The following is a 23,437-nucleotide window of genomic DNA, read 5'->3' on the forward strand; positions in this document are numbered from 1 at the left end:
CCACCACATCCCGGCTTCCTACTGACACCACTACCACCACCATCACCACCACATCCCGGCTTCCTACTGACACCACTACTACCACCATCTCCACCACCACATCCCGGCTTCCTACTGACACCACTATCACCACCATCACCACCACATCCCGGCTTCCTACTGACACCACTACTACCACCATCTCCACCGCATCCAGGCTTCCTACCGACACCACTACCATCACCCAGGCTTCCTACCACCACCACCACACCCAAGCTTCCTACCACCACCACTACTCACAGGTGATGACAATGTTTACAGCCCCGCTATACTCAGCCTAACTTTCTCATGGGAAGAAGCAAGGCTGACATTAAACTCGATCGCCTTCACTCCTCTATAGACAGCTGGGTAGAACTGGGGCGTTACTATGGGATCGATCCTGTAAAACTCCGAAGACAAGTGACGAGCCTTGAGACACTCGGCTGCTCCATCCTATTTCTGTTACAATGGGATTTAGTGGATAAATGGAGAATATAGTTGTTTCATATGAGACCTCTTTTACTAAATTATTCCTGAATTAGGCTACGTTAGGTTATTAAGGTTAGGTTAGGTTATTAAGGTCAGGTTAGGTTATTAAGGTCAGGTTAGGTTATTAAGGTTAGGTTAGGTTATTAAGGTCAGGTTAGGTTATTAAGGTCAGGTTAGGTTATTAAGGTTAGGTTAGGTTATTAAGGTCAGGTTAGGTTATTAAGGTCAGGTTAGGTTATTAAGGTTAGGTTAGGTTAGGTTAGGTTATTAAGGTTAGGTTATTAAGGTCAGGTTAGGTTAATAAGGATAGAAATGATGCTCATTTTTATTATGTTTATATAAATCGACTTTGTTTCCTAGGCAGATTGAGTTTTCGAAGGAAGAAATACATGGAAGTAGGAGTTAGTTAGCAAGTCTCCCTATTTAGCTTGATATATACCATGACCTGTCCTAGAGTGTCGAGATCGATTTGGTATTTGGTCTGGGCCTAAGGCTGACCTGGTGTAAATATCACCAACTAACACTCCATCTCCCTATTATTTACGTACCAAACCTAACCTAACCTAACCAAACCTATCCATATCCTTCTACTCTCCATGGTTGACTGACTGGGCCAAGGTCTCTTGAGGCTAACTTTCTTTAGTCTCTTCTGGTGATATGAGGCCCAGATGTTCCCTTTAAGCTCTCCAGGAAGTGCATCAGGAATCACGCTTTCTTTCACTCGCCCATTCGGTCACTTGTGTCGGAACGCGGGAAGTGGGGTTGACGTCATCAGCTAGAAGGCGTGTTTCAGTGTCCCTCGGGCTGTTAATGATGTCGCTTACTGTTTATATAATGAATTTTAATTATTATTGTTTTACCCTTTTTAAGTATTCATATCACGTCTATTATGAACTGCCGGAGCTACCGTCCATACCACGACCACCACAAATACCAACACAATCACCCATTCATACTACGACCACCACAAATACCAACACTACCACCCATTCATACCACGGCCACCACAAATACCAACACTACCACCCATTCATACCACGACCACCACAAATACCAACACTACCACCCATTCATACCACGACCACCACAAATACCAACACTACCACCCATTCATACCACGACCACCACAAATACCAACACTACCACCCATTCATACCCGACCACCACAAATGAACACTACCACCCATTCATGCCACGACCACCACAAATACCAACACTACCACCATCTACGCTGCTGCTACCACACCTACCACTACCAACAACAACCAAGGAAACCACCCATCCGGAACAAGGAGAAAGTAGTAGAGCTAGGAGGGGGTGTAGAAGGGGAGGGTGTAGAGGGAGGGGGTAGGAGCAGGTGGAACAAGGTGATGATGATCGTTCTCAAGCTCTCACTCATTATAAAAGACTGACAGGTGGGGAGGGAGGTGGGGGGTTATAATGAAAGAAGGAGGAGGTGATGGTGGTGAAATGAGGAGGGGGAGGTGTTAGTGAGGGAGGGAGGTGATGGGAAGATGGTGAGGTAGGGGAGAGGTGTTAGGGAAGTGGGGAGGGAGGGTGGGGTGGTGCTAAGTGACAAGGTGCATAAGGGGTTGTAGTTGTCTGGGTTGGATTGGGTGAAAAGACATTTGTCCTTAACCGAACCCAACCCCACTTCACCCAACCCCACCCCACTTCACCCAACCCCACCCCACTTCACCCAACCCCCACTTCACCCAACCCCACTTCACCCAACCCTAACCCCACTTCACCCATTCAAACCCCACTTCAACTAAACCTAACACAATTAATTCTTATCCAACCAAAGCAAAATGTCCCCAGCTCAGCTCAGCTCGTTATATGGTTCAGAGGTAACCCGGCAACACTGTTTACTAGTGAGGCAGGTCCTAAGGTGGAGTAATGGCCGGTAAAATAAATCCTAATAATAAGAATACAGAGATTTTTTTTTGGGGGTGGGGGGAGTGACGTATTGGGTGAAGATTTAGGAATTCTTATGACATTACCATTAAGACGTACGTGTGTGTGTGTGTGTGTGTGTGTGTGTGTGTGTTTAACCTTGGGATAATAATAAGGTTGTGAAACATAATGGCCTGCACGTGTTTAACCTACTACTGTTAACGCGGACACCTACCAGAATATATATGCATATCATACATAGTGACACATACATCTGACTGTAATTGAATACTGTATGTGCGGCAAGTATTAAAAAAACACAAACTCGTGTAACTATATCACACAGACACACACACACACACACACACACACATACCGTGAGCGTATTTAGAAGCCAAACCATTTAATAACTACGTCATTGTGAATTATGCTTAAAATGTAGTAGCGAGTATTTATGGTATCGAGGTAGTAGTAGTGGTGGTGGTAATGTAGTGGTGGTGTGGTGGTTGTGATGGTCATATGGGAGGATTACCCCCACCAGCTGCTCAGGTGGACCCCCCTCCTTCCCCAATTCCTTCCCTCCCTCTGTCACACACACACACACACACCCGTCACCCTCCACACACCAACCCACCCCTTCTCTCCCCACCACAAGCACCACACACCCGGCCCTACCATCATACCACCCGGCCCTACCGTCACACCACCCGGCCCACACACCTTCGACACATCCAGTCCACACCTGTGACACACCTGCCTGTACCGACTCATACTAGTTCCCACAATACCCATCTCTCCAGCCACACTCACCCCTCTTTCAACCCCACTCATCCCTCTTTCAACCCCACTCACCCCTCTTTCAACCCCACTCACCCCTCCCTCCTCTCCGAATCACCTCCCCCCCTCCCTCATTCCCCCCAACCACGTGCATCAGCTGGTCCTTGGGGTGTACTGGGGAGTCCGGGATAAACACCAGCTGCCTCGAGGTACCAGCTGGCCCGGATGTTAGTCTTGTTACCAGCTGCTCCTTGTATGTGTGTGAGAGAGAGAGAAAGAGCGAGCTTAGAATGTAATTGTATGTTGATGAAAGTGAAATAATAATAATAATAATAATAATAATAATAATAATAATAACTGAGCGATGATATTATAGCAGTAACAAATAACAATTAAATTACGTAAAGACAATATAGATACTGTATATAAATAATCTTGTATACAAATTGGAGGGCACATCACAGAGCCATAGAATTTATAATTGTGTCCAGAAGCGACATTTTCTGGACCGCCTCCCTTATATCTGGTGTCCCTCCTCTTACTGGCTCAAAGATTAGAGGGACCTTGACTTACTCTGTCACTCTTTGTATATAAGGGAAGAAAATTCAGTTTGGTGGTTTATTTTAGGTGAAGTTGTCTCAGCCCATTATAGAATTGAACACTGAAGGTCTCTCTAATATATTAATAATAATGATAATAATAATTAACGGTTTATTGAAAAAATTCTGCAGCCCGAAGGCTGAAAATATACATTGGACATTAATGACTTATTACATACATTGGTGGTTTAACAAAAGCCTTCATTAGAGAAAGGTAAAGGAACATACAGTGAACATACAGATTATTGTAGGTGTTGAACAGCAAACTCGTAGTGTTGTAACTCCCTCCCAGATGGTGTTAGGAGGAACTCACGTGGTGTAGTAGTTCCCTCAGATGGTGTTATGAGGGACCTGGCGTGATGTAGTAATTCCCTCGCAGATGGTGTAATGAGGGGCCTCACGTGGTGTAGTAATTCCCTCACAGATGGTGTTATGAGGGGCCTCACGTGGTGTAGTAACTCCCTCACAGATGGTGTTATGAGGGGCATCACGTGGTGTAGTAATTCCCTCACAGATGGTGTTATGAGGGGCCTGACGTGGTGTAGTAATTCCCTCACAGATGGTGTTATGAGGACCTCGTGAGTGGCAATAATTCCCTCACAGATGGTGTTATGTGGGACCTCACGTGGTGTAGTAATTCCCTCACAGATGGTGTGATGGGGGCCTCACGTAGTGTAAGTAATTCCCTCGCAGATGGTGTAATGAGGGGCCTCACGTGGTGTAGTAATTCCCTCACAGATGGTGTTATGAGGGACCTCACGTGGTGTAGTACTTCCCTCACAGATGGTGTTATGTGGGACCTCACGTGGTGTAGTAATTCCCTCGCAGATGGTGTAATGAGGGGCCTCACGTGGTGTAGTAATTCCCTCACAGATGGTGTTATGAGGGGCCTGACGTGGTGTAGTAATTCTCTCACAGATGGTGTTACGAGGGACCTCACGTGGTGTAGTAATTCCCTCACAGATGGTGTGATGAGGGACTTGACGTGGTGTAGTAATTCCCTCACATATGGTGTTATGAGGGACATGTGGTGTAGTAATTCCCTCACAGATGGTGTTATATGAGTGAGGTTTGGTCTTAGGCCTTCCTATCGTAGACGGATTAACACATCGGTGGTTGTTGTTGGGTCTCACGGCCGTTATCACTGGGTACCTGGGACCTCACTGTGTGAAGGTTAACTTGGGTACTACTGTTACTGTTGAGTTGTTCTCACTGACTTAAGCACTGTTCACCACTGTTCACCACTGTTTAACACTGGTTCCGTTCCTTTCCTAAATGAAATTGTAACTTCTGGCGAGAACTTGTTGATATTCCGGTGGGGAGGAGGGTTCAGGGGAGGGGGTTGGTATGGGCCAACTTAACAGTTGACCTGGCTGCTCCAAGAGGAGCGCCAGGTACGTATTGACCCTTCGGTGGTGTGTGTGTGTTTGTGTGTGTGTTAATTAAATGGTTTAAGATATAAATTATTATAAATGTCTATCTTATTTCTGTTTATTTTTTTATGCGGTGCTGGAAATAAATTGACGTTTAAGATGTTTTCAAGATTTAGTTAATCTGTCATTATTTTTATTTTGAGTTTTGAGAATAAATTTATGGTTTTAGATAAATCTTTTCGGGAGTTAAAAATATTTACTTGAGATTTTTAATAACACTGTCTATTAATATTTGTGCGGCAGTTATATTTGGCAGCGAGCTTGACCGCCCAGTCAACCCAAGGTCAGATCCGCGTGTCTGTAGTATTATTGTTTTACTTGTTGTCTCAGTGGCTGCCAGATACTGATTTTGGTTCCTGTTTGCTCATGTAAAGACGTTGAGAATTTGCCAGTGGTCTTAAAAAACTATTGTCACGCCGCCGTTAACTTAAATGGACGGTTGTGACCTGGGGCTTGTCCACAACACATCGCCTTGGTAACATATTATAACCTGCTTGTACGTTATCATAAAAATTCCCCTCTTTTGTTTAAAAGTTCCAGATTAATTTTAAATAATTGATTAATTTTGCCCCTTATAGCGGCTAGTTTATTGTGAACCCCATACTCATCTCTATGGCCGGTAGCGTGTAAACATTACAGAGTAGAGGTCACAAAGGTTGTGTATAACGAATCCAAGTAAAAGGTAAAAAAAAGTCACAGTATCTAACCTAACCTAACCTAACCCAACCTAACCTATCTTATTACTTTAATTGTTAATCGTATTTATATAAAATGCGACTTTTGTGATTTTTTTCCGAGCCATAATTGTGACATTTTTCTTGTAGTTTTATTTACGTTAATCGTATATAACGGTCCCCAGTAACCAGGATATTATGACATTGAATGTTACAGAGTATTGAAAGTACATTCTTTGTTTAGTTCTATACATAGAGGGTGACTTATTCGCAACTGCGTGAGTAAAAGAGTATGTGGCCATATGTCTGGCCACACACTTTATTTAGTTTTGTTCACATCTGCTTGAGGAACATACTGCCAGAGGTACTTACATCCTAACCTTAGTCTAGCGGTTACAACATCTTGTAATCTAGTGATCTTGTTACTTGCTCCATATACATGTTTCACTTGATACATTTCTTCATGGAAAACAATGATCGACTAGTGCCTGTTTGTACTTGTCTGCTTACGTCAAATTCGTAAATAAGTTCTTTCCTAATCACAGTTTTAAGGGTTCTTTTTGACAACCCAGATTGTATTCAACAGTGTCTTTGTTATACGCGAGTTTGGCGAGGGCATCAACTCTGTCATGTTCTTTGAGGTCAATGTGAGAGGGGATCCACAACAGTTTGATCTTGACACCCCGGTCAACAAGGTACGCATATTTGTGTCTGGCTTCAGAGACGAGCGCGTGACAACTTAGTTGAGGGAGTCAAGGGCAAGTAGTGAGGACAGGGAATCAGTGATGATGAGACTGTCAGTGACAGTGGTTTCAATAAATTTAATTGCTGTGAGTAGGGTAATTAATTCAGGCCCAGTTGTTAATTCTAACTCCTTTCTCAATTGTATTACCGTCAAGTTGAGTCACACTTCCAGCCCTTCCACAGGCAGTGTTAAGAGATCCTTGTAAATTATCATCCAAATCCTCTCTTTAGTTCAAAAGTTCCTGACCGGACACGAAATGCAGGACGGACGACGGACCGAAGACCAAAGGGACGACTATAATGGTCTTACTACCCTTAGGGGAGCAATTCATTCAGATTTGTCGGGAAGAAACACACAGTATCTCACCACCGTCTCAAACTGTTTACATGTCTGAGTTCAGGAATTTAATATTACCATGATTTTTTTTAGCCTATAGACTGTAAACGTCCTTACACACACACACACACACACACACACACACACACACACACACACACACACACACCCACACACACACACCCACACACACACACACACACCCACACACCCACACACACACACACACACACACACACACACACACACACACACACACACACACACACACACACACACACACGGCCTTAAACCCCTGATGTAACTTATTTATATACATTTTCCTGTTTCCTGCCGCTACTTCCTTCCACCGTTTGCTTGATTCGTTTGTTCAGTAAATTTTACAGAAATTAACGATCACATCGGAATAATTATAACCGTGAGTGTTATGTTTTATTTAGAACCAGAAATATTAGCGGGTCATGACACAAACTATCCACCATAGATTGAGGAAATGGCCTATGTTTTTTTATATGTAACTTTAGTGCAGCTGATGAGATTTTCAAGCTCATTGTTTAACAGTTTCGCTGTGTGAGGGAGGAAAGCTGTTGCGTAAACATACTTCTTGGACCTTTATAACAATCGAATTTTTTTCAAGGACTTACTCGGTGTTTACGGATGCGGCCCCCGAATGTATTTAACACTCGCCTCCTGTCCTCGGGGTCAAACGTTCGATCCCAGGGCACTCCGAGTCCATTCAATTGGATGTAGGTACAGTCGAGGTCAAAAGTCTTGAACACTTGACACTATTTGTCATGTAAGTACCCGAAGATCTTAGGTATTAAGGAGAGTTTTATCCCATTTTGTGGTTCAGGCATAATATGTGATGACAAGTAGTGTTATTAGTATATCCCAATCATGTATGTATAACTCAGAAGTAGATGCCAGATATTGCTAAGTGTTCAAGACGTTTGACCCCGACGGTACCTAACTTTACAGTTGGGGAAGCAAAGGTGGTCGAGTTCAGTGCCGAGTACGTTTCCTTCTTACGTATTAAAGGTGTACTGTAGCCTCAGTCCATAACGGTCCGTCATGCCTATGGGATACACTTTCTCTTGTCACATAGTTATTGAATGTTGTTAAATTGACCATGTGTCCCAGGGTATACCATGTATCCCAGACTCACCATGTGTCCCAGGGTACCATGTGTCCCAGGATGTGGCTCCCAGGGTCCACACCATCCCGTGGGTACCAAGTTCCAGAGGCTGGCGCGGACGGGGTCATTATCGCCGCTGCTGCCTCACCCAACTACTCGCAAACTTTACCCTATTTTGTTTTTCTTTTCCCTCACACAGACACACGCACGCACACACATTTATTCGTCCCTGTCTTTCTTATTTCTACATCTCTTCTTTTTAACATCCGTGGATTATTATCAGTTATTTCCCTCTGGTAGGCGTGTTAAAAAAAATAGTTCAGAATATCACGATTTAGCAACTGCTGGTGTCCATGCGCTTCGTTCCCATACCGCCAACACCTGTCGGATTTCGGCGGGAATTTTCGAGTATTCCATCAATATTGAACAGCGTTAACGCCCCACTACTCACTACCCATCATTCTTTTCATCGACTTTTCCTTGCGGCCAATGAAAAGGCTTCGTCGTTCGTTAATTAAAGAGAGGAATCAGTTTTTACGGTGAGGCGGGCGCGGTTCTCGATTCGCCAGGGCAGAGAGGCGAGGTGTTCCCACGCTCATATCCACCTGTCATTTCCAAGTCACATTCTTGTCCCACAGACAATGGTGTTCACTCATGATTGTTGGGGTGATGTAGTGGCCGGCCAGGGAGCCCTAATATATAGCGCCATGTGGTTTATTATTGATTCACCCCAGCGGTACAGCGGCCTGGGTCGGATAATACAGGACTAACAACAACTATCTGGTTACGAACAGGGAATCTTAGATTACCTCTGACACGGGCATGATGATAATAATAATAAGAATATTATCAGTATGAATAATGTCTGCTTCGTACTATTAATAAAACGAGTACACTATCAGATGATGTTGCCGATAGTGACACAATTTGTCGATGGACTAACATCCTGCCGAGGGAGTGGAGTAACGAGTAACCCGCTAGCTGCTGAATGCTAAGAATAGGGGGCTCAGCACCTGCCCGACCACTCTCCGCCCCAGCAGGAAATGGTTTGTATGAATGAAAAAGTTAATACGACTTATAATGACTGCAGAGATTTTTTTTACATGACCGAGGCCAGCCAGGGTAAACTTATAGTACGGCATTGTGTCTCCTGTGTCGTGTTTGTTATTATTATTATTATTATTATTATTATTATTATTATTATTATTATCATCATTATTATTATTATTATTGTTATTATTATTGTTATTATTATTGTTATTGTTATTATTATTATTATTATTATTATTATTATTATTATTATTATTATTATTATTATTATTATTGTTATTATTATTATTATTATTATTGTTGTTATTATTATTATTATCATTATTATTTACTACTACTACTATGACGATAATGATGCTTGATGATTACATAGCTATCTTGCCTACGCAGTGCGAACATTGTAAGCACAAACATCAAGGGACTTTGTAAACACTAGTCCGCCGGAGTCTGGGTCAGTTTCCTAATGTCGGTGTGTTGTTGGTGGCGTGTAGAGACGCCTTGTTCCTCGAGGAAGACTTCTCAACGTAAAGGGTGGGGACGTACTATTTCAGCCTTTGTGTAATAGGACTTTAGGGGTCAAATTATCTTCACGGTTTATGAGATTCGTCCCTTTAAGTGGGATAATTTCAGGTCTAAATGGGCCGTAACCTAATTGAACCATTAGACTTAGGACTTACTAGAACTGGGGCCCATTAAAACTAGGTTCCAATCCAGAGTGTGAATAAATTGAAGCTGATTAGCACCAGTGGGGTTCATAACGACTAACCACCAAGCGGGAGGTGAAGGCTGATTAGTGCGAAGCCTTGACCTTTTCCATTACGTTAATCAATACACTTGTTCATTAATGTGTTAAACTGTGTAAAGCCTCGAATGATGATGACCTTCAAATTATCACAATAAGATTTTCCCGGGTCCTCCTCGGATGCAGGATGTTGATGGAGGTCGCTTAAAGGTCACTCGGAGGCCCTGGGTCAAAGTTCATTCAACTTAACCTAGATTTTCGGCTTTTGAGTCTGCTGCTTCATTATAGATTTGTTATCTCCTGAGGTTAAGACAATGATAGACTGACAGTATTCAGTGAAATCGTCGCAAAGGTTCACAGTGGTCCAGCAGATGCGTAGATAGAGCAGAGGTTAAAACAGCTACAGTCAATAAGTCAGTCAGTCAACCTAAGAAAGTCACCGTTTTTCTTTGTTGTTTTAGCGTTTCCAGGATTACCGAGTACAGATACGGAGGGAGGGAGGGAGGGAGGGAGAGGGCTTTCCACCGGCTTGGGGGAGTGGGTGTTAAGGGAGGAGTAAACTACGTGGGTGGGTGGGTGGGTGGCAGTAATGAAGGTGGTGGTAGTGATGGCTTTGTACCCTGGACCAATCCCGGTACCACACACACACACACACACACACACACACACGATTACATACATACATACATACACACACATGTTTACATACACACATACATACGTTTACATTGATTCCAGCCGTCCTCTTCTGCTCAGTCCATATATTAGTGACATTCTCGCCTCACTGTAGCCTGACTTAAGAAATCCGTTAGTGGAGTTAGATAAGAAAATGAATAAGTAAATCGAGCGATAAAGAGTGTGTGGATAAGTGATTTTTATTTTGTATTGTTCTCTTCTCCATCCTCCTTCGTTATTGTCCTCCCCCCCCCCTTCCTTCCTTCATAGGATTGGTCTCGGCTCCTCCCTCCCATCTCTTCCATTCCTCCCTCACCGTTCCTTCCTACCACCTCTTCCATCCTCCCTCCTCCACTTGTCTACCCCTTCCCTTCCTCCCTCCCTCCTTCCTTCATCTTCTTTCCAATGTTCCCCCTCCACCCTCCTTCCCTCTCCCCACCATACTCCCTCATTCCCCTTCATCTCTTTAACCTTTTCCTCCTCCTTCATGCATCTTCTCTCACCTCCTCTCGCCCTCCTCTTCACTCTCCTCCCCAACCCCTTCTCCCGCTCCTCCTCTCTCTCACCCCTTACCTCCTTCCCCCCCTACCCTGTTCACCTCCGTCATTACCACCACCTGCTGTCTCTGATTCACCTCCTGACCCTCCCCTCTCCCCCTCGTGAGAGAACCTGTCAGCTGGTCGCTCGTTGTCGATAATCAGAGAGGGGGTATAACAGGGCAGGAGAGATGTAGAGAATGAAGTTGAAGGTGAAGGTGAGGAAAAGTGAGGTTGAAAGGAGCAGGAGAGGTGAGGTTGAGTGAGAGGGGGTGGGGGTGAGAACAGGAGGAGTGAGGTTGTGAGGGAAGAGGTCAGGGTTGAGGTGTGAATGGTGAGGGGGGGAGAGGGGGGAACGTGGGGGTGGAGGTGGGAGGGTGAGATATAAGGGAGGTTAGGTCAGAGAATTCTCCTCTTTATCTCTCAAGTCTCCTTACTGATATTTTTTTTGTATGGGGGAAGGCTGGGTTTGTTTGCGGCGTTAGTGCACTATATTTGGAGGAATTAATGATCACTCTTGTTTTCCTTAACGCACACACACTACTCATCGCTACAAGGCACCCTGGACAGGCTAAAGGCATGGATTACGGAGAACAAGGTCACCATCAACCACACCAAAACCGTAGTCATGCACATCAATACCGCCACCACTCCAGTAGTCACAGTGGGTGCCCATCCTCTCCAGCTGGTGCAGTCTGCCAAACTCCTGGGTGTTACCATAGACCACAAACTTGACTGGAAGGCCCATGTAAACAACACAATCAAGGCAGCCTCGTACCGTCTCTACATGCTATTACGACTCAGGTCACTTGGGGCACCCACGTCAGAGCTGAGGACCATCTACAACGCCTTTATTCTCCCCAAATCAACGTATGCGTCACCAGCCTGGTCGTCTTCTCTCAACTCTACCCAACAACGTCAGCTAGAGAAGGTACAGAAAAGGGCCTGCAGAATCATGCTCGGCGCAGACTATTCCGGCTACATCAACGCTCTCTCCACCCTGGAAATGCCATCCCTCAGTGACCTCCACCACCAAGCACTAGCAAGGTTTGGCAGTGGACTACTGCACCGTCCTCGTCATCGCCCTCTCCTGCCACTGGCATTCCCCGCCCACCTCGCGCAGTCCGCCACTACAGCAAAATTCAGCCCATAAGAGCCTGCACTGATAGATATAAGAACAGCATCATCCCATCTATTGTTAAAATAATAAAAAACTCTTGATTTATGTACTGTACAACCCTGTAAATGTATTAAACGCGTAGCATTATGTCTAAATCACATGTAAGTTTGCATATTTTCAGCCACCGGCTGCAACTCTATTAATAAACCGTTTATTATTATTATTATTATTATTACTCACACACACTACCTGGTAGTCGGGAAAATAAGGTAATCAGTGAACCTGGTAATAAGGAAAATATGGTAATCAGTGTACCTGGTAATAAGGAAAATATGGTAATCAGTGTACCTGGTAGTAGGGAAAATAAGGTAATCAGTGTACCTGGTAATCAGGAAAATGTGGTAATCAGTGTACCTGGTAGTAGGAAAATATGGTAATCAGTGTACCTGGTAGTAGGAAAATATGGTAATCAGTGTACCTGGTAATCAGGAAAATGTGGTAATCAGTGTACCTGGTAATAAGGAAAATATGGTAATCAGTGTACCTGGTAGTAGGAAAATATGGTAATCAGTGTACCTGGTAGTAGGAAAATAAGGTAAACAGTGTGTGCCTGGTAGTAGGAAAATAAGGTAAACAGTGTGCCTGGTAATAAAGGAAAATATAGGTAATCAGTGTATGCCTGGTAGTAGGAAAATATGGTAATCAGTGTATACTGGTAGTAGGAAAATAAGGTAAACAGTGTGCCTGGTAATAAAGGAAAATATAGTAATCAGTGTACCTGGTAATAGGTAAACAGTGTACCTGGTAATAAGGAAAATATGGTAATCAGTGTACCTGGTAGTAGGAAAATAAGGTAAACAGTGTACCTGGTAGTAGGAAAAATCAGAGAATAGTTGTATACCTGCTGAGAGAGAAGAAGAAGCAGGTAATGGCTATAGCATGAAGGAGAGAGAGGTGGTGGGTGGGGTGGGGTGGGAGAGAGTGTGGTGTAGCAGGTGCGGGAGGGGGCGACTATCAGCATGCAGGGTGAGTGTGGTGGGCAGGTGTGGCGGCCACTGAGTTGCACGAATGTATAAGAGGCGCTCTACACGACGCAACCTTACATAGTACCACGTGAGGAGAGACAAGAATTAGTAAGAGCGTCATGTTAGGTGACTGTGAATACCCCGAGGAGCAACATTGATCTGCTCAGTAGGATGTACATACAAGATGTATAAGAACGCAACGACTAGACAAGGGCAGCATTGCATTATATTGTAGTGACGTGAAGAAAAGACTTGATTCAGTAAGATCGTAGCTTAAGTGAACTCAGATCAAGCAGGGAACCAGTCCATAGTACAATATTAAGAACGAGAGCTGACCAAGAATTAGATACTGGTTGTGCTGAGTCACCCTTAAAAAATAAAACAAAAAACTCACTAAAAAAAAAAAGCGACGCCACAGAGGGAGAGAAGTGAACTAACTTTAACGCAGCCGGGAAAAGAAACCTGAATCACTAAATTTGTTATGAGGTAATTTTAGACGAGTGTAGATACAAACATATGTGGTGATGCCTGCTCACGTGAGAGGGGATGAGAAGAGAGAGTGGGAGGGAGTGTACAGGTGCTGGAGTCAGGGCACCCAAGAGAATGAATCGGCAGGAGTCTCATGTATGTAACTCACTGTGCGTAACGAGACGTGGGGGAGCTTCTGCCACGGTGAGGTTGTCCTTGGTGAATGGCTGGAGGGAGTGTATCAGAGCGACATTGAATCACACGGCGGAATAACAATAAGAACGGGTTAGGTTAGGTTAGGTTAGGTTATTAAATACACTAATAAGGATGAATATCATGCACTACCCGTGACTGATGTCCTGGAGCTATGGGCATCAACGTGAAGTTTTGCTTCTTGGTGTACACAATTACTGGTGAAAGAAAATTCCCTAAAAAATGGTGCAAAGATCATGCCCAAATCCTTTTTCAGTTCTTTTTTTCTGTAATTTTCTTCCTTCTTCCTCAATAAGGTCAATCTATTTGGTATCTGAACCGTGGCTGCCTCTGCGCGGTGTATGCAAAGTGTGGTTAGGACGGTGAGATAAAGGGAATGGTAGTTAGTTGTGGTAGTTTGGTGATTTCCAGCTGCAGGTGCCATGAATGGACTTTTGTGTGTGTGTGTGTGAGAGGGGATAGTTACAGCCTTTAGTACCATGAGGTATGATCACCGCATCACGTTTCCTAAAAGCGGTCCAAGAGATGCTGAGTTTTCGGCCAAGAATCACCTCCCATTTTGGTTCACTTTTAAGCGGTTGGTCCAAAACGGATATGTGAGCTTGTCTAACCTGCACAATGGAAACAGCCAGTCCCCGTCTAGCCTCTAACGATCTATCTGGATAAATAAATATTGCTGTTGTCATATTTAGTGAAGCTGAGAAACATTGGAACGTCACTGATCTTGTTTACGTGTCTTACTTTCAACTTTTTATTTTGCTAATTTAGTGTTGTTTGAAAGTAATAAAGTATATTGTGCAAGGCTTAACAGAGTACCAGTATCATAATGTATACATCAACCTCCGACTTGGCTATACTTTCTTAATTAATTGTGTTTATAAAGGTCTTTCTTCAGCCTAAATGCGATTAGGAATAGGTTTTGAAACGGTGAACTTATTTTGTATATTTGGAAATGTAATCATGATGTAGAATGGTCTCCTTCAGAAAGTGCTGTTGTTGACAAAATTCCCTCGACACTCGTATATATTTCAGTGAATTGTATAGTTAATGAACGCAGATTTTTATCATGTCAGCGTTACAAAAAAAAATGCATAGTGTAAATAACAATGAGTAAATGAATGTCAAACTCCCACTTTACCGACACTAGTCAGGTATTGTAACAGATCGTCTATTTGTAACAGTAATTGTGAGGTGTAATTTTCGCTTCCTGGCTCGACATTTCTCACGGCTGTACAGTATTTCATTTCTCTCGTGGGTGTGTCCAAGTCTCACGGTTCTATATTTACTGTCATCATTGTTTCAACACTGGAATCATTGATGACAAAACAGATGCGCGAAAAGGATTTTTTGAGGGGCGGAAGGAATTATTATTAGCCAAAAATTTCTGTGGATAATATACATTTTTTGCTTTTTTTCCCTGTTGCATCAATAGTGTATTTATGAGTTAATTTATTTTATCTTGAATTAATCGTATAATTATACTTACAAGGGTAATAGCGAAAGGAATAATAGGTGTGCAAATATGGTAGTTGGTGTCGGGAAGCATATGGTTGGTGCCGGGTGGAGGAGCCGCAATATGGTGGCGGGGTCGTGGGAGTCACACACACACGTGGGACTCTCCCTTCGCGGGGCTCTGTCAGATGATGAACCTACTGTAAATGAGGGAGAGACACTGATCACGTGATGAAGTTCAGTGAGGAGACGATGCTTGTCTCTCGTCGATGCATTTTAATTCAGAATTCACTTCCCTTCTAGTTTAGATTGATGTGGTAAATGACTTTCTCAAAGGGATAAGGTAAATAATAAATAGTTTTTTTGTGTAGAGTGGGTTCGGTCCGGTCGGGCGTTATTGACAATGACGTTACTACTGTTCTGCGTCGTGGTTCCCAGCGCCACTGAATATTCCAGGTGTTAGTGTCCAGTCACCGTGAATACACAGTTCTCTTCTCTGTAGAACAATAGTGGTTTTCACAATCCTGAGGGTGGGATTATGTTTGGTAGGGAGCTTCATTCTTAAACAAATTTATATCCTGGGATTATCCAGGATAGGTGAGGGGGGGGGGGCAGAGTCGGTATTCCCCTTTCCATCCTCCCCGTCCCCTTTTATTTTTTCCTTCATTCCTTTCCCCTCACTTCCCCTCAGTCTGTTAGATACTCTCACACGTCTCAACTTCGAGGAAAGGTTCAAACAATTAGAGTCAACCAACTAGACGGGTATTTATATTCATTCATCTTTAATTTTCACATCTCCAGTTACGGGAAACACCAATGATCCAGTTAGTTGTTGACACACATTCCCAGTTAGTGAGGAAATTTAACTCGAATGAGCCACTAACTTCTCGCGTTATGGGAAAATTGAACATAAATCAGCCCGTCGGTTTATTTTTTTTTTCATCTTCAAGTTAATGGAAATTGTAGAACCAGTTAAATAGTGGTACGCATCTTCAGTTATTGGGGAATAAAGCATTTAATTCTTACATCTCCAGCTATGGGCAGAGGAGAGGAGGGGTTGGTATTTAACATGAATTATCCAGTCAACTTGGTTTTAACATTACACTGAAAGGGAAATTTAACCAACAGACTTAAGGCCATCTTGGGGGTGTGGTTCTCCCCGGGCAGCTTATCATTACTGTAACTCAACGCTGTATTTTCCCTTAAAGTACTTTACAAAATACAACAACAAGCAAAAGAGTAACGGATTATTGAGCTTCAGGTGGCGGGTGGGGTGGGGAGGGGAGTCAGGTCGTGGGAACAGCAGTGTTGATTGGGTGGTAGACTACTGTGTTAGCTTGGCCTGATACTACCCGTAGGATAGTAATAATAATAGTATTAATAACAGCACGAATAATAATAACGATAATAATAATAATAATAATAATAATAATAATAATAATAATAATTAACGTTTTTTGAAAATATACATTGGCCATAAATGACTTATTAGATACAAAACATGTGTGTGTATGGGGGGGGTAATTAACAAAGCTTTCATAAGCGAAAGGAAAAGAACATACAGATTAATGTTTACAGTGGAGGTCACGTAGATCATGTGCGCTGAGGTGTTGAACAGTAAACACGTAGTGTAGTAACTCCCTCACAGATGGTGTTATGAGGGGCATCTCGTGATGTACTAATTCCCTCACAGATGGAGGTATGAGGGACCTCACTTGGTGTAGTAATTCCCTCACAGATGGTGTTATGAGGGACCTGACGTGGTGTAGTAATTCCCTCACAGATGGTGTTATGAGGGACCTGACGTGGTGTAGTAATTCCCTCACAGATGGTGTTATGAGGGACCTCACTTGGTGTAGTAATTCCCTCACAGATAGTGTTATGAGGGACCTGACGTGGTGTAGTAATTCCCTCACAGATAGTGTTAATAATAATAATAATAAATAATAATTAAAGGTTTATTGAAAATATTCTGCAGCCCGAAGGCTGAAAATATACATTGGACATAAATGACTTATTACATACATTGGTGGTTTAACAAAAGCCTTCATTAGAGAAAGGTAAAGGAACATACAGTGAACATACAGATTAATGTAGGTGTTGAACAGCAAACTCGTAGTGTAGTAACTCCCTCCCAGATGGTGTTAGGAGGAACTCACGTGGTGTAGTAGTTCCCTCAGATGGTGTTATGAGGGGCCTCACGTGGTGTAGTAATTCCCTCACAGGTGGTGTTATGAGGGACCTCACGTGGTGTAGTAATTCCCTCGCAGATGGTGTTATGAGGGGCCTCACGTGGTGTAGTAACTCCTTCACAGATGGTGTTATGAGGGGCCTCACGTGGTGTAGTAATTCCCTCGCAGATGGTGTTATGAGGGGCCTCACGTGGTGTAGTAATTCCCTCGCAGATGGTGTTATGAGGGGCCTCACGTGGTGTAGTAACTCCTTCACAGATGGTGTTATGAGGGGCCTCACGTGGTGTAGTAGTGCCTCGCAGATAATGGTGTTGTGAGGGACCTCACGTGGTGTAGTAACTCCCTCACAGATGGTGTTATGAGGGACCTGACGTGGTGTAGTAACTCCCTCACAGATGGTGTTATGAGGGACCTCGCATGATGCTGTAGTAACTCACTCACTACGTGGTGTCGTAGCATCATGGGGGCACCACGTGGTCTGGTGTCACAGGACCTCAGTCACTCAAGTGGTGTACAGTCAGGTGCGGTCCCAGGCTCCCTATCGTGGACGGATTAGCACATCACTGCTTGTTGTTGGGTGTTGGGTTATCACTCTGTACCTAAGACCTCACTGTGTGAAGGTTAACTTGGGTACGACTCAGCTGTTACTGTTGCGTTGTTTTCACTGGCTTAAGCACTGTTCTTCACTGTTCAACACTGGTTCCATTCATTTCTGAAATGAAAGTGTAACTTCTGGCGAGAACTTGGTTGATATTCCGGCGGGGAGGAGGGGTTCAGGGGAGGGAGTTGGGTTGTGTGCCAACAGTTGACCTGGCCCTCCGGTGGTGTGTGTGTGTGTGTGTGTGTGTGTGTGTGTGTGTGCAGAATCAACACCGGCCACTCAAAAAGCACTATAAAGCACTCAGAAGAAAAACAGGAGGAATAATAAACTCAGAGAAAGATGCCTGGAGAAACAATAATATCGGCAGCATAATATTTCCCCCACTAACAACAACAATAACGACAACAGCAACAACAACAGCCACATCGCCACCAAAACAGTCATATCATCATCATCAACACCATCACTACTAGCAACATCACCATCACCACCCCCGTCACTAACCACCACCATTTATCATCACACCACTCTACTAATAATAACGCCTGATGACAGACTATCAATAGCAATTACCCCTTCCATGGCGGGTGTACTGTAGTGTTAATGTGTTGATAGACCTCACTCACTTATTCATCATGGGAAACTCTGGCTCTGGCTGGGCACTACACGTCGCTCTGATGGTGCTAATGGTGATAGTATTTTGTCATAACGACGATAGTGATAATTATGACACTACTACTACTACTATTACTACTGTTATTATTATTTTTTTTTTATTTGATGACGTGGCCTCCAGCCTCCCCCAATAGCCATACCTTCGCCACTATTTTATCACCTTAAAATTAAATATCCTAATACATAAGTAGCTATCTTATCTGTGTTGAATTAGTTGAGCCGCAGATCTATGCGGCATTCAGTGACTGTTGCCTCATAGTCAATATCTGCAGCTTTTGTCGGCTTTGGGACTGATGCTACTTATACTACTACTATTAATAATAATTAACATAAATAATGATAAATAGAATGTTTTTGCAATCTAAATGGGTAGTGATAATGAGACCGTGTATACCAATAATTATTATTATGGTAATAGTAACAATAGCAACGGAAAACAATATTAATAAGTAACACAGATACTATTAGTAATGATGATAGTATTAAGGCAGCAGCAGTGACCAGCAACGAATATTAACCACACCTACAGCGAGACTTGCACAGTAATAACCACTTTTAACATGATATATACACCATTAACCACCCATCCCCACACACCCCCCCTGCCAGCCATCATGGTCACGTGTGGATAAACCTAAGTTATTTATCATGGGAAACTTGTTTTAGCTTGAGTGGAACACGTTACCTCTCGTTGTGATGTCCTTACTAATAATAATAACAATAATAATAATAATAAGATATAATAATATTGATAACTCTATTGATTGTAAATAAATAAAAATGATAATAAATCTTACTAAATCACCATTGGGAAAGCACTCACTATCTCCTGCTCGCTGTGTTGGTCTTATAAACAATTGATACCTGTGGATTGACGGGGCTTCTTATTATACTTTGATGACATACTTACATCTGTATTTTGGTTTATTTTTTAATCGTGGGAAACTCTGGCTACTCGTGTATTGGTGATAAGAGAACTAGTCATCACCTGATCTTAACCATTGGGTTCGAAGCCCATTAGAAATTGGATTGGAACTCATTAAGACCAGGGTATTATGGTTCGGGCTGAGGCCGCCAATCGTACTGGTTACGTTAAGTTGGAGTCTTTTAGAACTGGGTCTATTAGAAATGGGGCTCACTAGAACAAGGGCCTATATACATTACACCATCAATCACCTCTATTAACTGACCATTATATTGTCAGCTGTATCTGAGTTGAGTGTTTATCATGAGACGCTCGCCCCTTCACCCACTCACTTTTCCCATTTGCTCCGTTGGCCTTATTGGTGATGATGAGGTGGCCAGTCACCTTTTTAGTCTTTTTCTGCTATAACACACAATGGTGGGGATCAAGAGTTTATAGTAATAGTAATAATAGTGATAATGATAATCTTACACTCATTTTTTCTTCCATAGTGTGGCTGCTTCAAGGGTCGTGTGCGTCACAGGGGTCGCCCAAGGTGAGGTACTCATTCCTCCTCGTATCTTTGTGTGCATCTTTCCCTCACTGCTCCGGTCATCGTCTCCTGTACTATAGACTCTCCCCGAAGTATATCACTGTGTGTTGTATTCTCTTAACAAGGCTCAATACTGTTACCAAAACGACCAGATGTACAAAATAAAATCATTCATTTGTGGGTGTTCGGTGAAAGTCGCGATTATTATAAATACTGACGGTCACTATCGGTTTCATAGAATGTTCTTTTAAACCAAGATCTTCCAAATGTCAGACAATTTTTTTTTTATCTTATGTCAGATGTTAGCGAGCGAGGTCTTGGTCTCAGTGTAACTTGGTCAGCAGTTTTCAGTACACTAATTGATGATATTGTCCTATAATATACACACCCAGAACGTCGGTATGAATCATTTATCATTTTCTGCTCGTAAAGTTTTCGTTGTCATATAAGCTGTGTCGTAGACTTTTTTTAATGGTGAAATTGTCATAAACGTACAGTATATCAAAAGGCTATGATGCGTGCTTTATAAATCCAGTCTTCGGTTTAAAAGATAATCGATACTATAGCCATGACAAGGACTGCAGTTACTTTCACAGTATGGTGGACCACATCTGAATGAGTCATTTTCTTAAGGGTCTCTGTAAACACAAACCTCAAAGGGAAGTAATAAACAGGCCGTACTTTCCATTGTGGAGTGAAGGGTTATCACTGCCCGCCATTAGTGTATTTTTTGCGCTTCTGCTGTTTCATTTTGCTCTCACTGCTCACGTTGAACTTAGTTTATACTCTATCATTGTAAACTTTTATTTAAAATTAAATTATTTAATAAATGTCGTTTGTTTTTGTTTGCATTTTTTAGTGTGTAAGGGAGCCATTTATGTGTGGGTGTTGTGTTGTGTTCAGCTGTGTTGAATGTTTTATGAGTGTGTTTTGCTTTAAGTAAACGTGTATTGTATGTATTTGCAGCTGTGTCAATTAATGCCAGCCTGTATAGAACACCAGTATGGCCGTATTATTAAACATTATTGTAGGCAGCTGTACGTCTTCACATATTTTATCATTATTTTTTGTCTGGATAACCTTCACGATACGATTTTCTGAGTTACAAAAGATAGACATCGTTGTAAAGGCAAAATCGAATGACATATGTCGATAATGTAAACTCGTGACACCACGTGGTGTGGTGGGTGTGAGTGGTGGAGAGGGGGGGGGGGGAGGAGCACGTGCGACCCCTCCTACAGGCGATGGGTCGAGAAGAGAGTTTGTCTTGCTCACCAAACACCAACTGGTTCACAAATATTCAGACCACAGGGGGAGATAACACCTACCCTGCCTCGACCTGTGTCTGGTACGTGGCGCCATGTTCACCAGACTGACTCGGCATTGTTTTTGGTTGGAGCGTGTAGAGTGGGCTAACGCATGGCTCGTAGCTCGTGTCCTTTAACGAAAAAGACACACTCGCACCAGACACTACCACCATGCCGCACATAGAGAAAATGCAATCTGGTATTTATCTGATATTTGATCATTGAGTTGCCCAAGGCCCTGACACTCCCTCCTTCCTTCCTGCTGCTCTCCCCGTTTCCCTCCCCTCTCCCCTGCTTCCCTCTTTCCTTCCTGTTACTCTCTGTCCCTCCTCGCCTTCCTTCCTGTTTGTGTCAGGACCCTCCCTCCAGCACAGTGAGGGAGGGTCCCGGGTAACAGACTCCACTTTATCAATACGAGATTGGAGTCATTATGACAGAGAGTGTTATTGTAACCGTAGAGTCTGTGTGTGTGGGAAGCTGCCCCCTCTCACCTCTCTCTGTGTCCACATGTTTAATCTGGTGTGCTCTTATATTTTTTCTAACCATTGTCATGTTGTTATCTTGAATCTCCAAGTTGATGTGTCAATTGTTGTGACCATATGGGGGGTCGTGGTCTGTAATTGATCCATTATACAGTAATTTTGTTATACTGTTATGTTATTTTCGCTGTACTGTGAGGTATTTATGTTGTTTTAGCCCATTTTCACAATGTGGTTTAAAAGTATGAGCTAGCCTGCTGTCACATGTTGTTGACATTTCTTGTTGGCGTGAACCGGGCATTGTGACCTGTTGTGATGGTGGCTGGAGGTGCAGGTAGTGTGGCTTGCCCCTCAGTGGCCGCTACTGACGCAGTATTTCAGGACTCAGTCAAGCGGTGACTCCCTCGTGTGAGTTATGTGATTTTTTGTTTGTCAGCGTTCCAAATGATGAACGCCTTTTCTAACTTACCGACTTATTGGCGCTTCATAACTGTACACGTATGCGCTGTACTCTATTGTATTATACACGTACTACACATGTTGTCAGTATTGTTTGTTCTTATGCTTGTTCTTGGTGTTTGTGTATAGTTCCTTCGTCTTTTTATTTCGTAAACGGAGACAGATGCTGGGAAAAGTAGTTATTACTAGTTTTTATTATTATAGTCAACAATAGTAGTGACAGTAATATTACTAGTAGTGGTAGTAATAGAAGTACTATACCGTAGTAGTAGTAGTAGAAAAGACATTCAAACAACAGAGTTTTAACACAAGCACAGACCCCGATTTGCATCTGGTGCAGTGTACTGTAGGTCACCCCCCAGGCTGGGTGTATAACACAGCAACAACACTACAGGAAAAAGCACATGTTGTGTGCCTGTTACCCTCCCCAGGCCACAGCGCTAATGAGAGTTTAACGCCTGTCCTGCCAGTTGATCCTCGCGGCGTGCACGTGACCGCCCGCACGCGCGCCCTCCTGCACGTGCCCGACCCGTGAGCCCCGACCCGACCCAAGGTTCCCACGGGACCACCACTCAGCCCTCCCCTTCCCTCCCAGAACCTCCACGATGGGGAGCGTATGTTTTATGTGGTGAAGGGGAGGGAGACGCCCTACTTAGCCTACTCCCTGATAATTCTATACTCCCTTCTTCCTCCATCTCCCTGATACCTTCTAGGCCTCCCCACACCCTGTCACCCTCCCATTCCCCTCCTACCCTTACTCCTCCCTTCCCTGACTCATGTCTATATTCCTACTATTCCCTCCTTCCATACTTTCTCCTCATTCCTATCCCTATTCCTCCTCCACATACCCATCCCTTATACTTTCTCTTCCATTTGAACTCTCC

At 43.3% G+C, this 23,437-nt stretch overlaps 1 protein-coding gene across 1 annotated transcript in view; it reads left to right on the forward strand.

The window, feature by feature from the left end:
- Positions 1–13,244: 13,244 nt before the first annotated feature.
- The window catches only part of LOC121860237 (mucin-6-like), a 25,315-nt gene continuing 15,122 nt past the window's right edge, over positions 13,245–23,437 (forward strand). Inside the window, exon 1 of the mRNA XM_042357325.1 lies at positions 13,245–13,251. Coding sequence (XP_042213259.1) covers positions 13,245–13,251 — 7 coding nt within the window. The remainder of the gene's footprint in view (positions 13,252–23,437) is intronic.

This window comes from Homarus americanus, unplaced genomic scaffold (genome assembly GCF_018991925.1).
Source record: "Homarus americanus isolate GMGI-L3 unplaced genomic scaffold, GMGI_Hamer_2.0 scaffold21914, whole genome shotgun sequence".
Classification (NCBI taxonomy): domain Eukaryota; kingdom Metazoa; phylum Arthropoda; class Malacostraca; order Decapoda; family Nephropidae; genus Homarus; species Homarus americanus.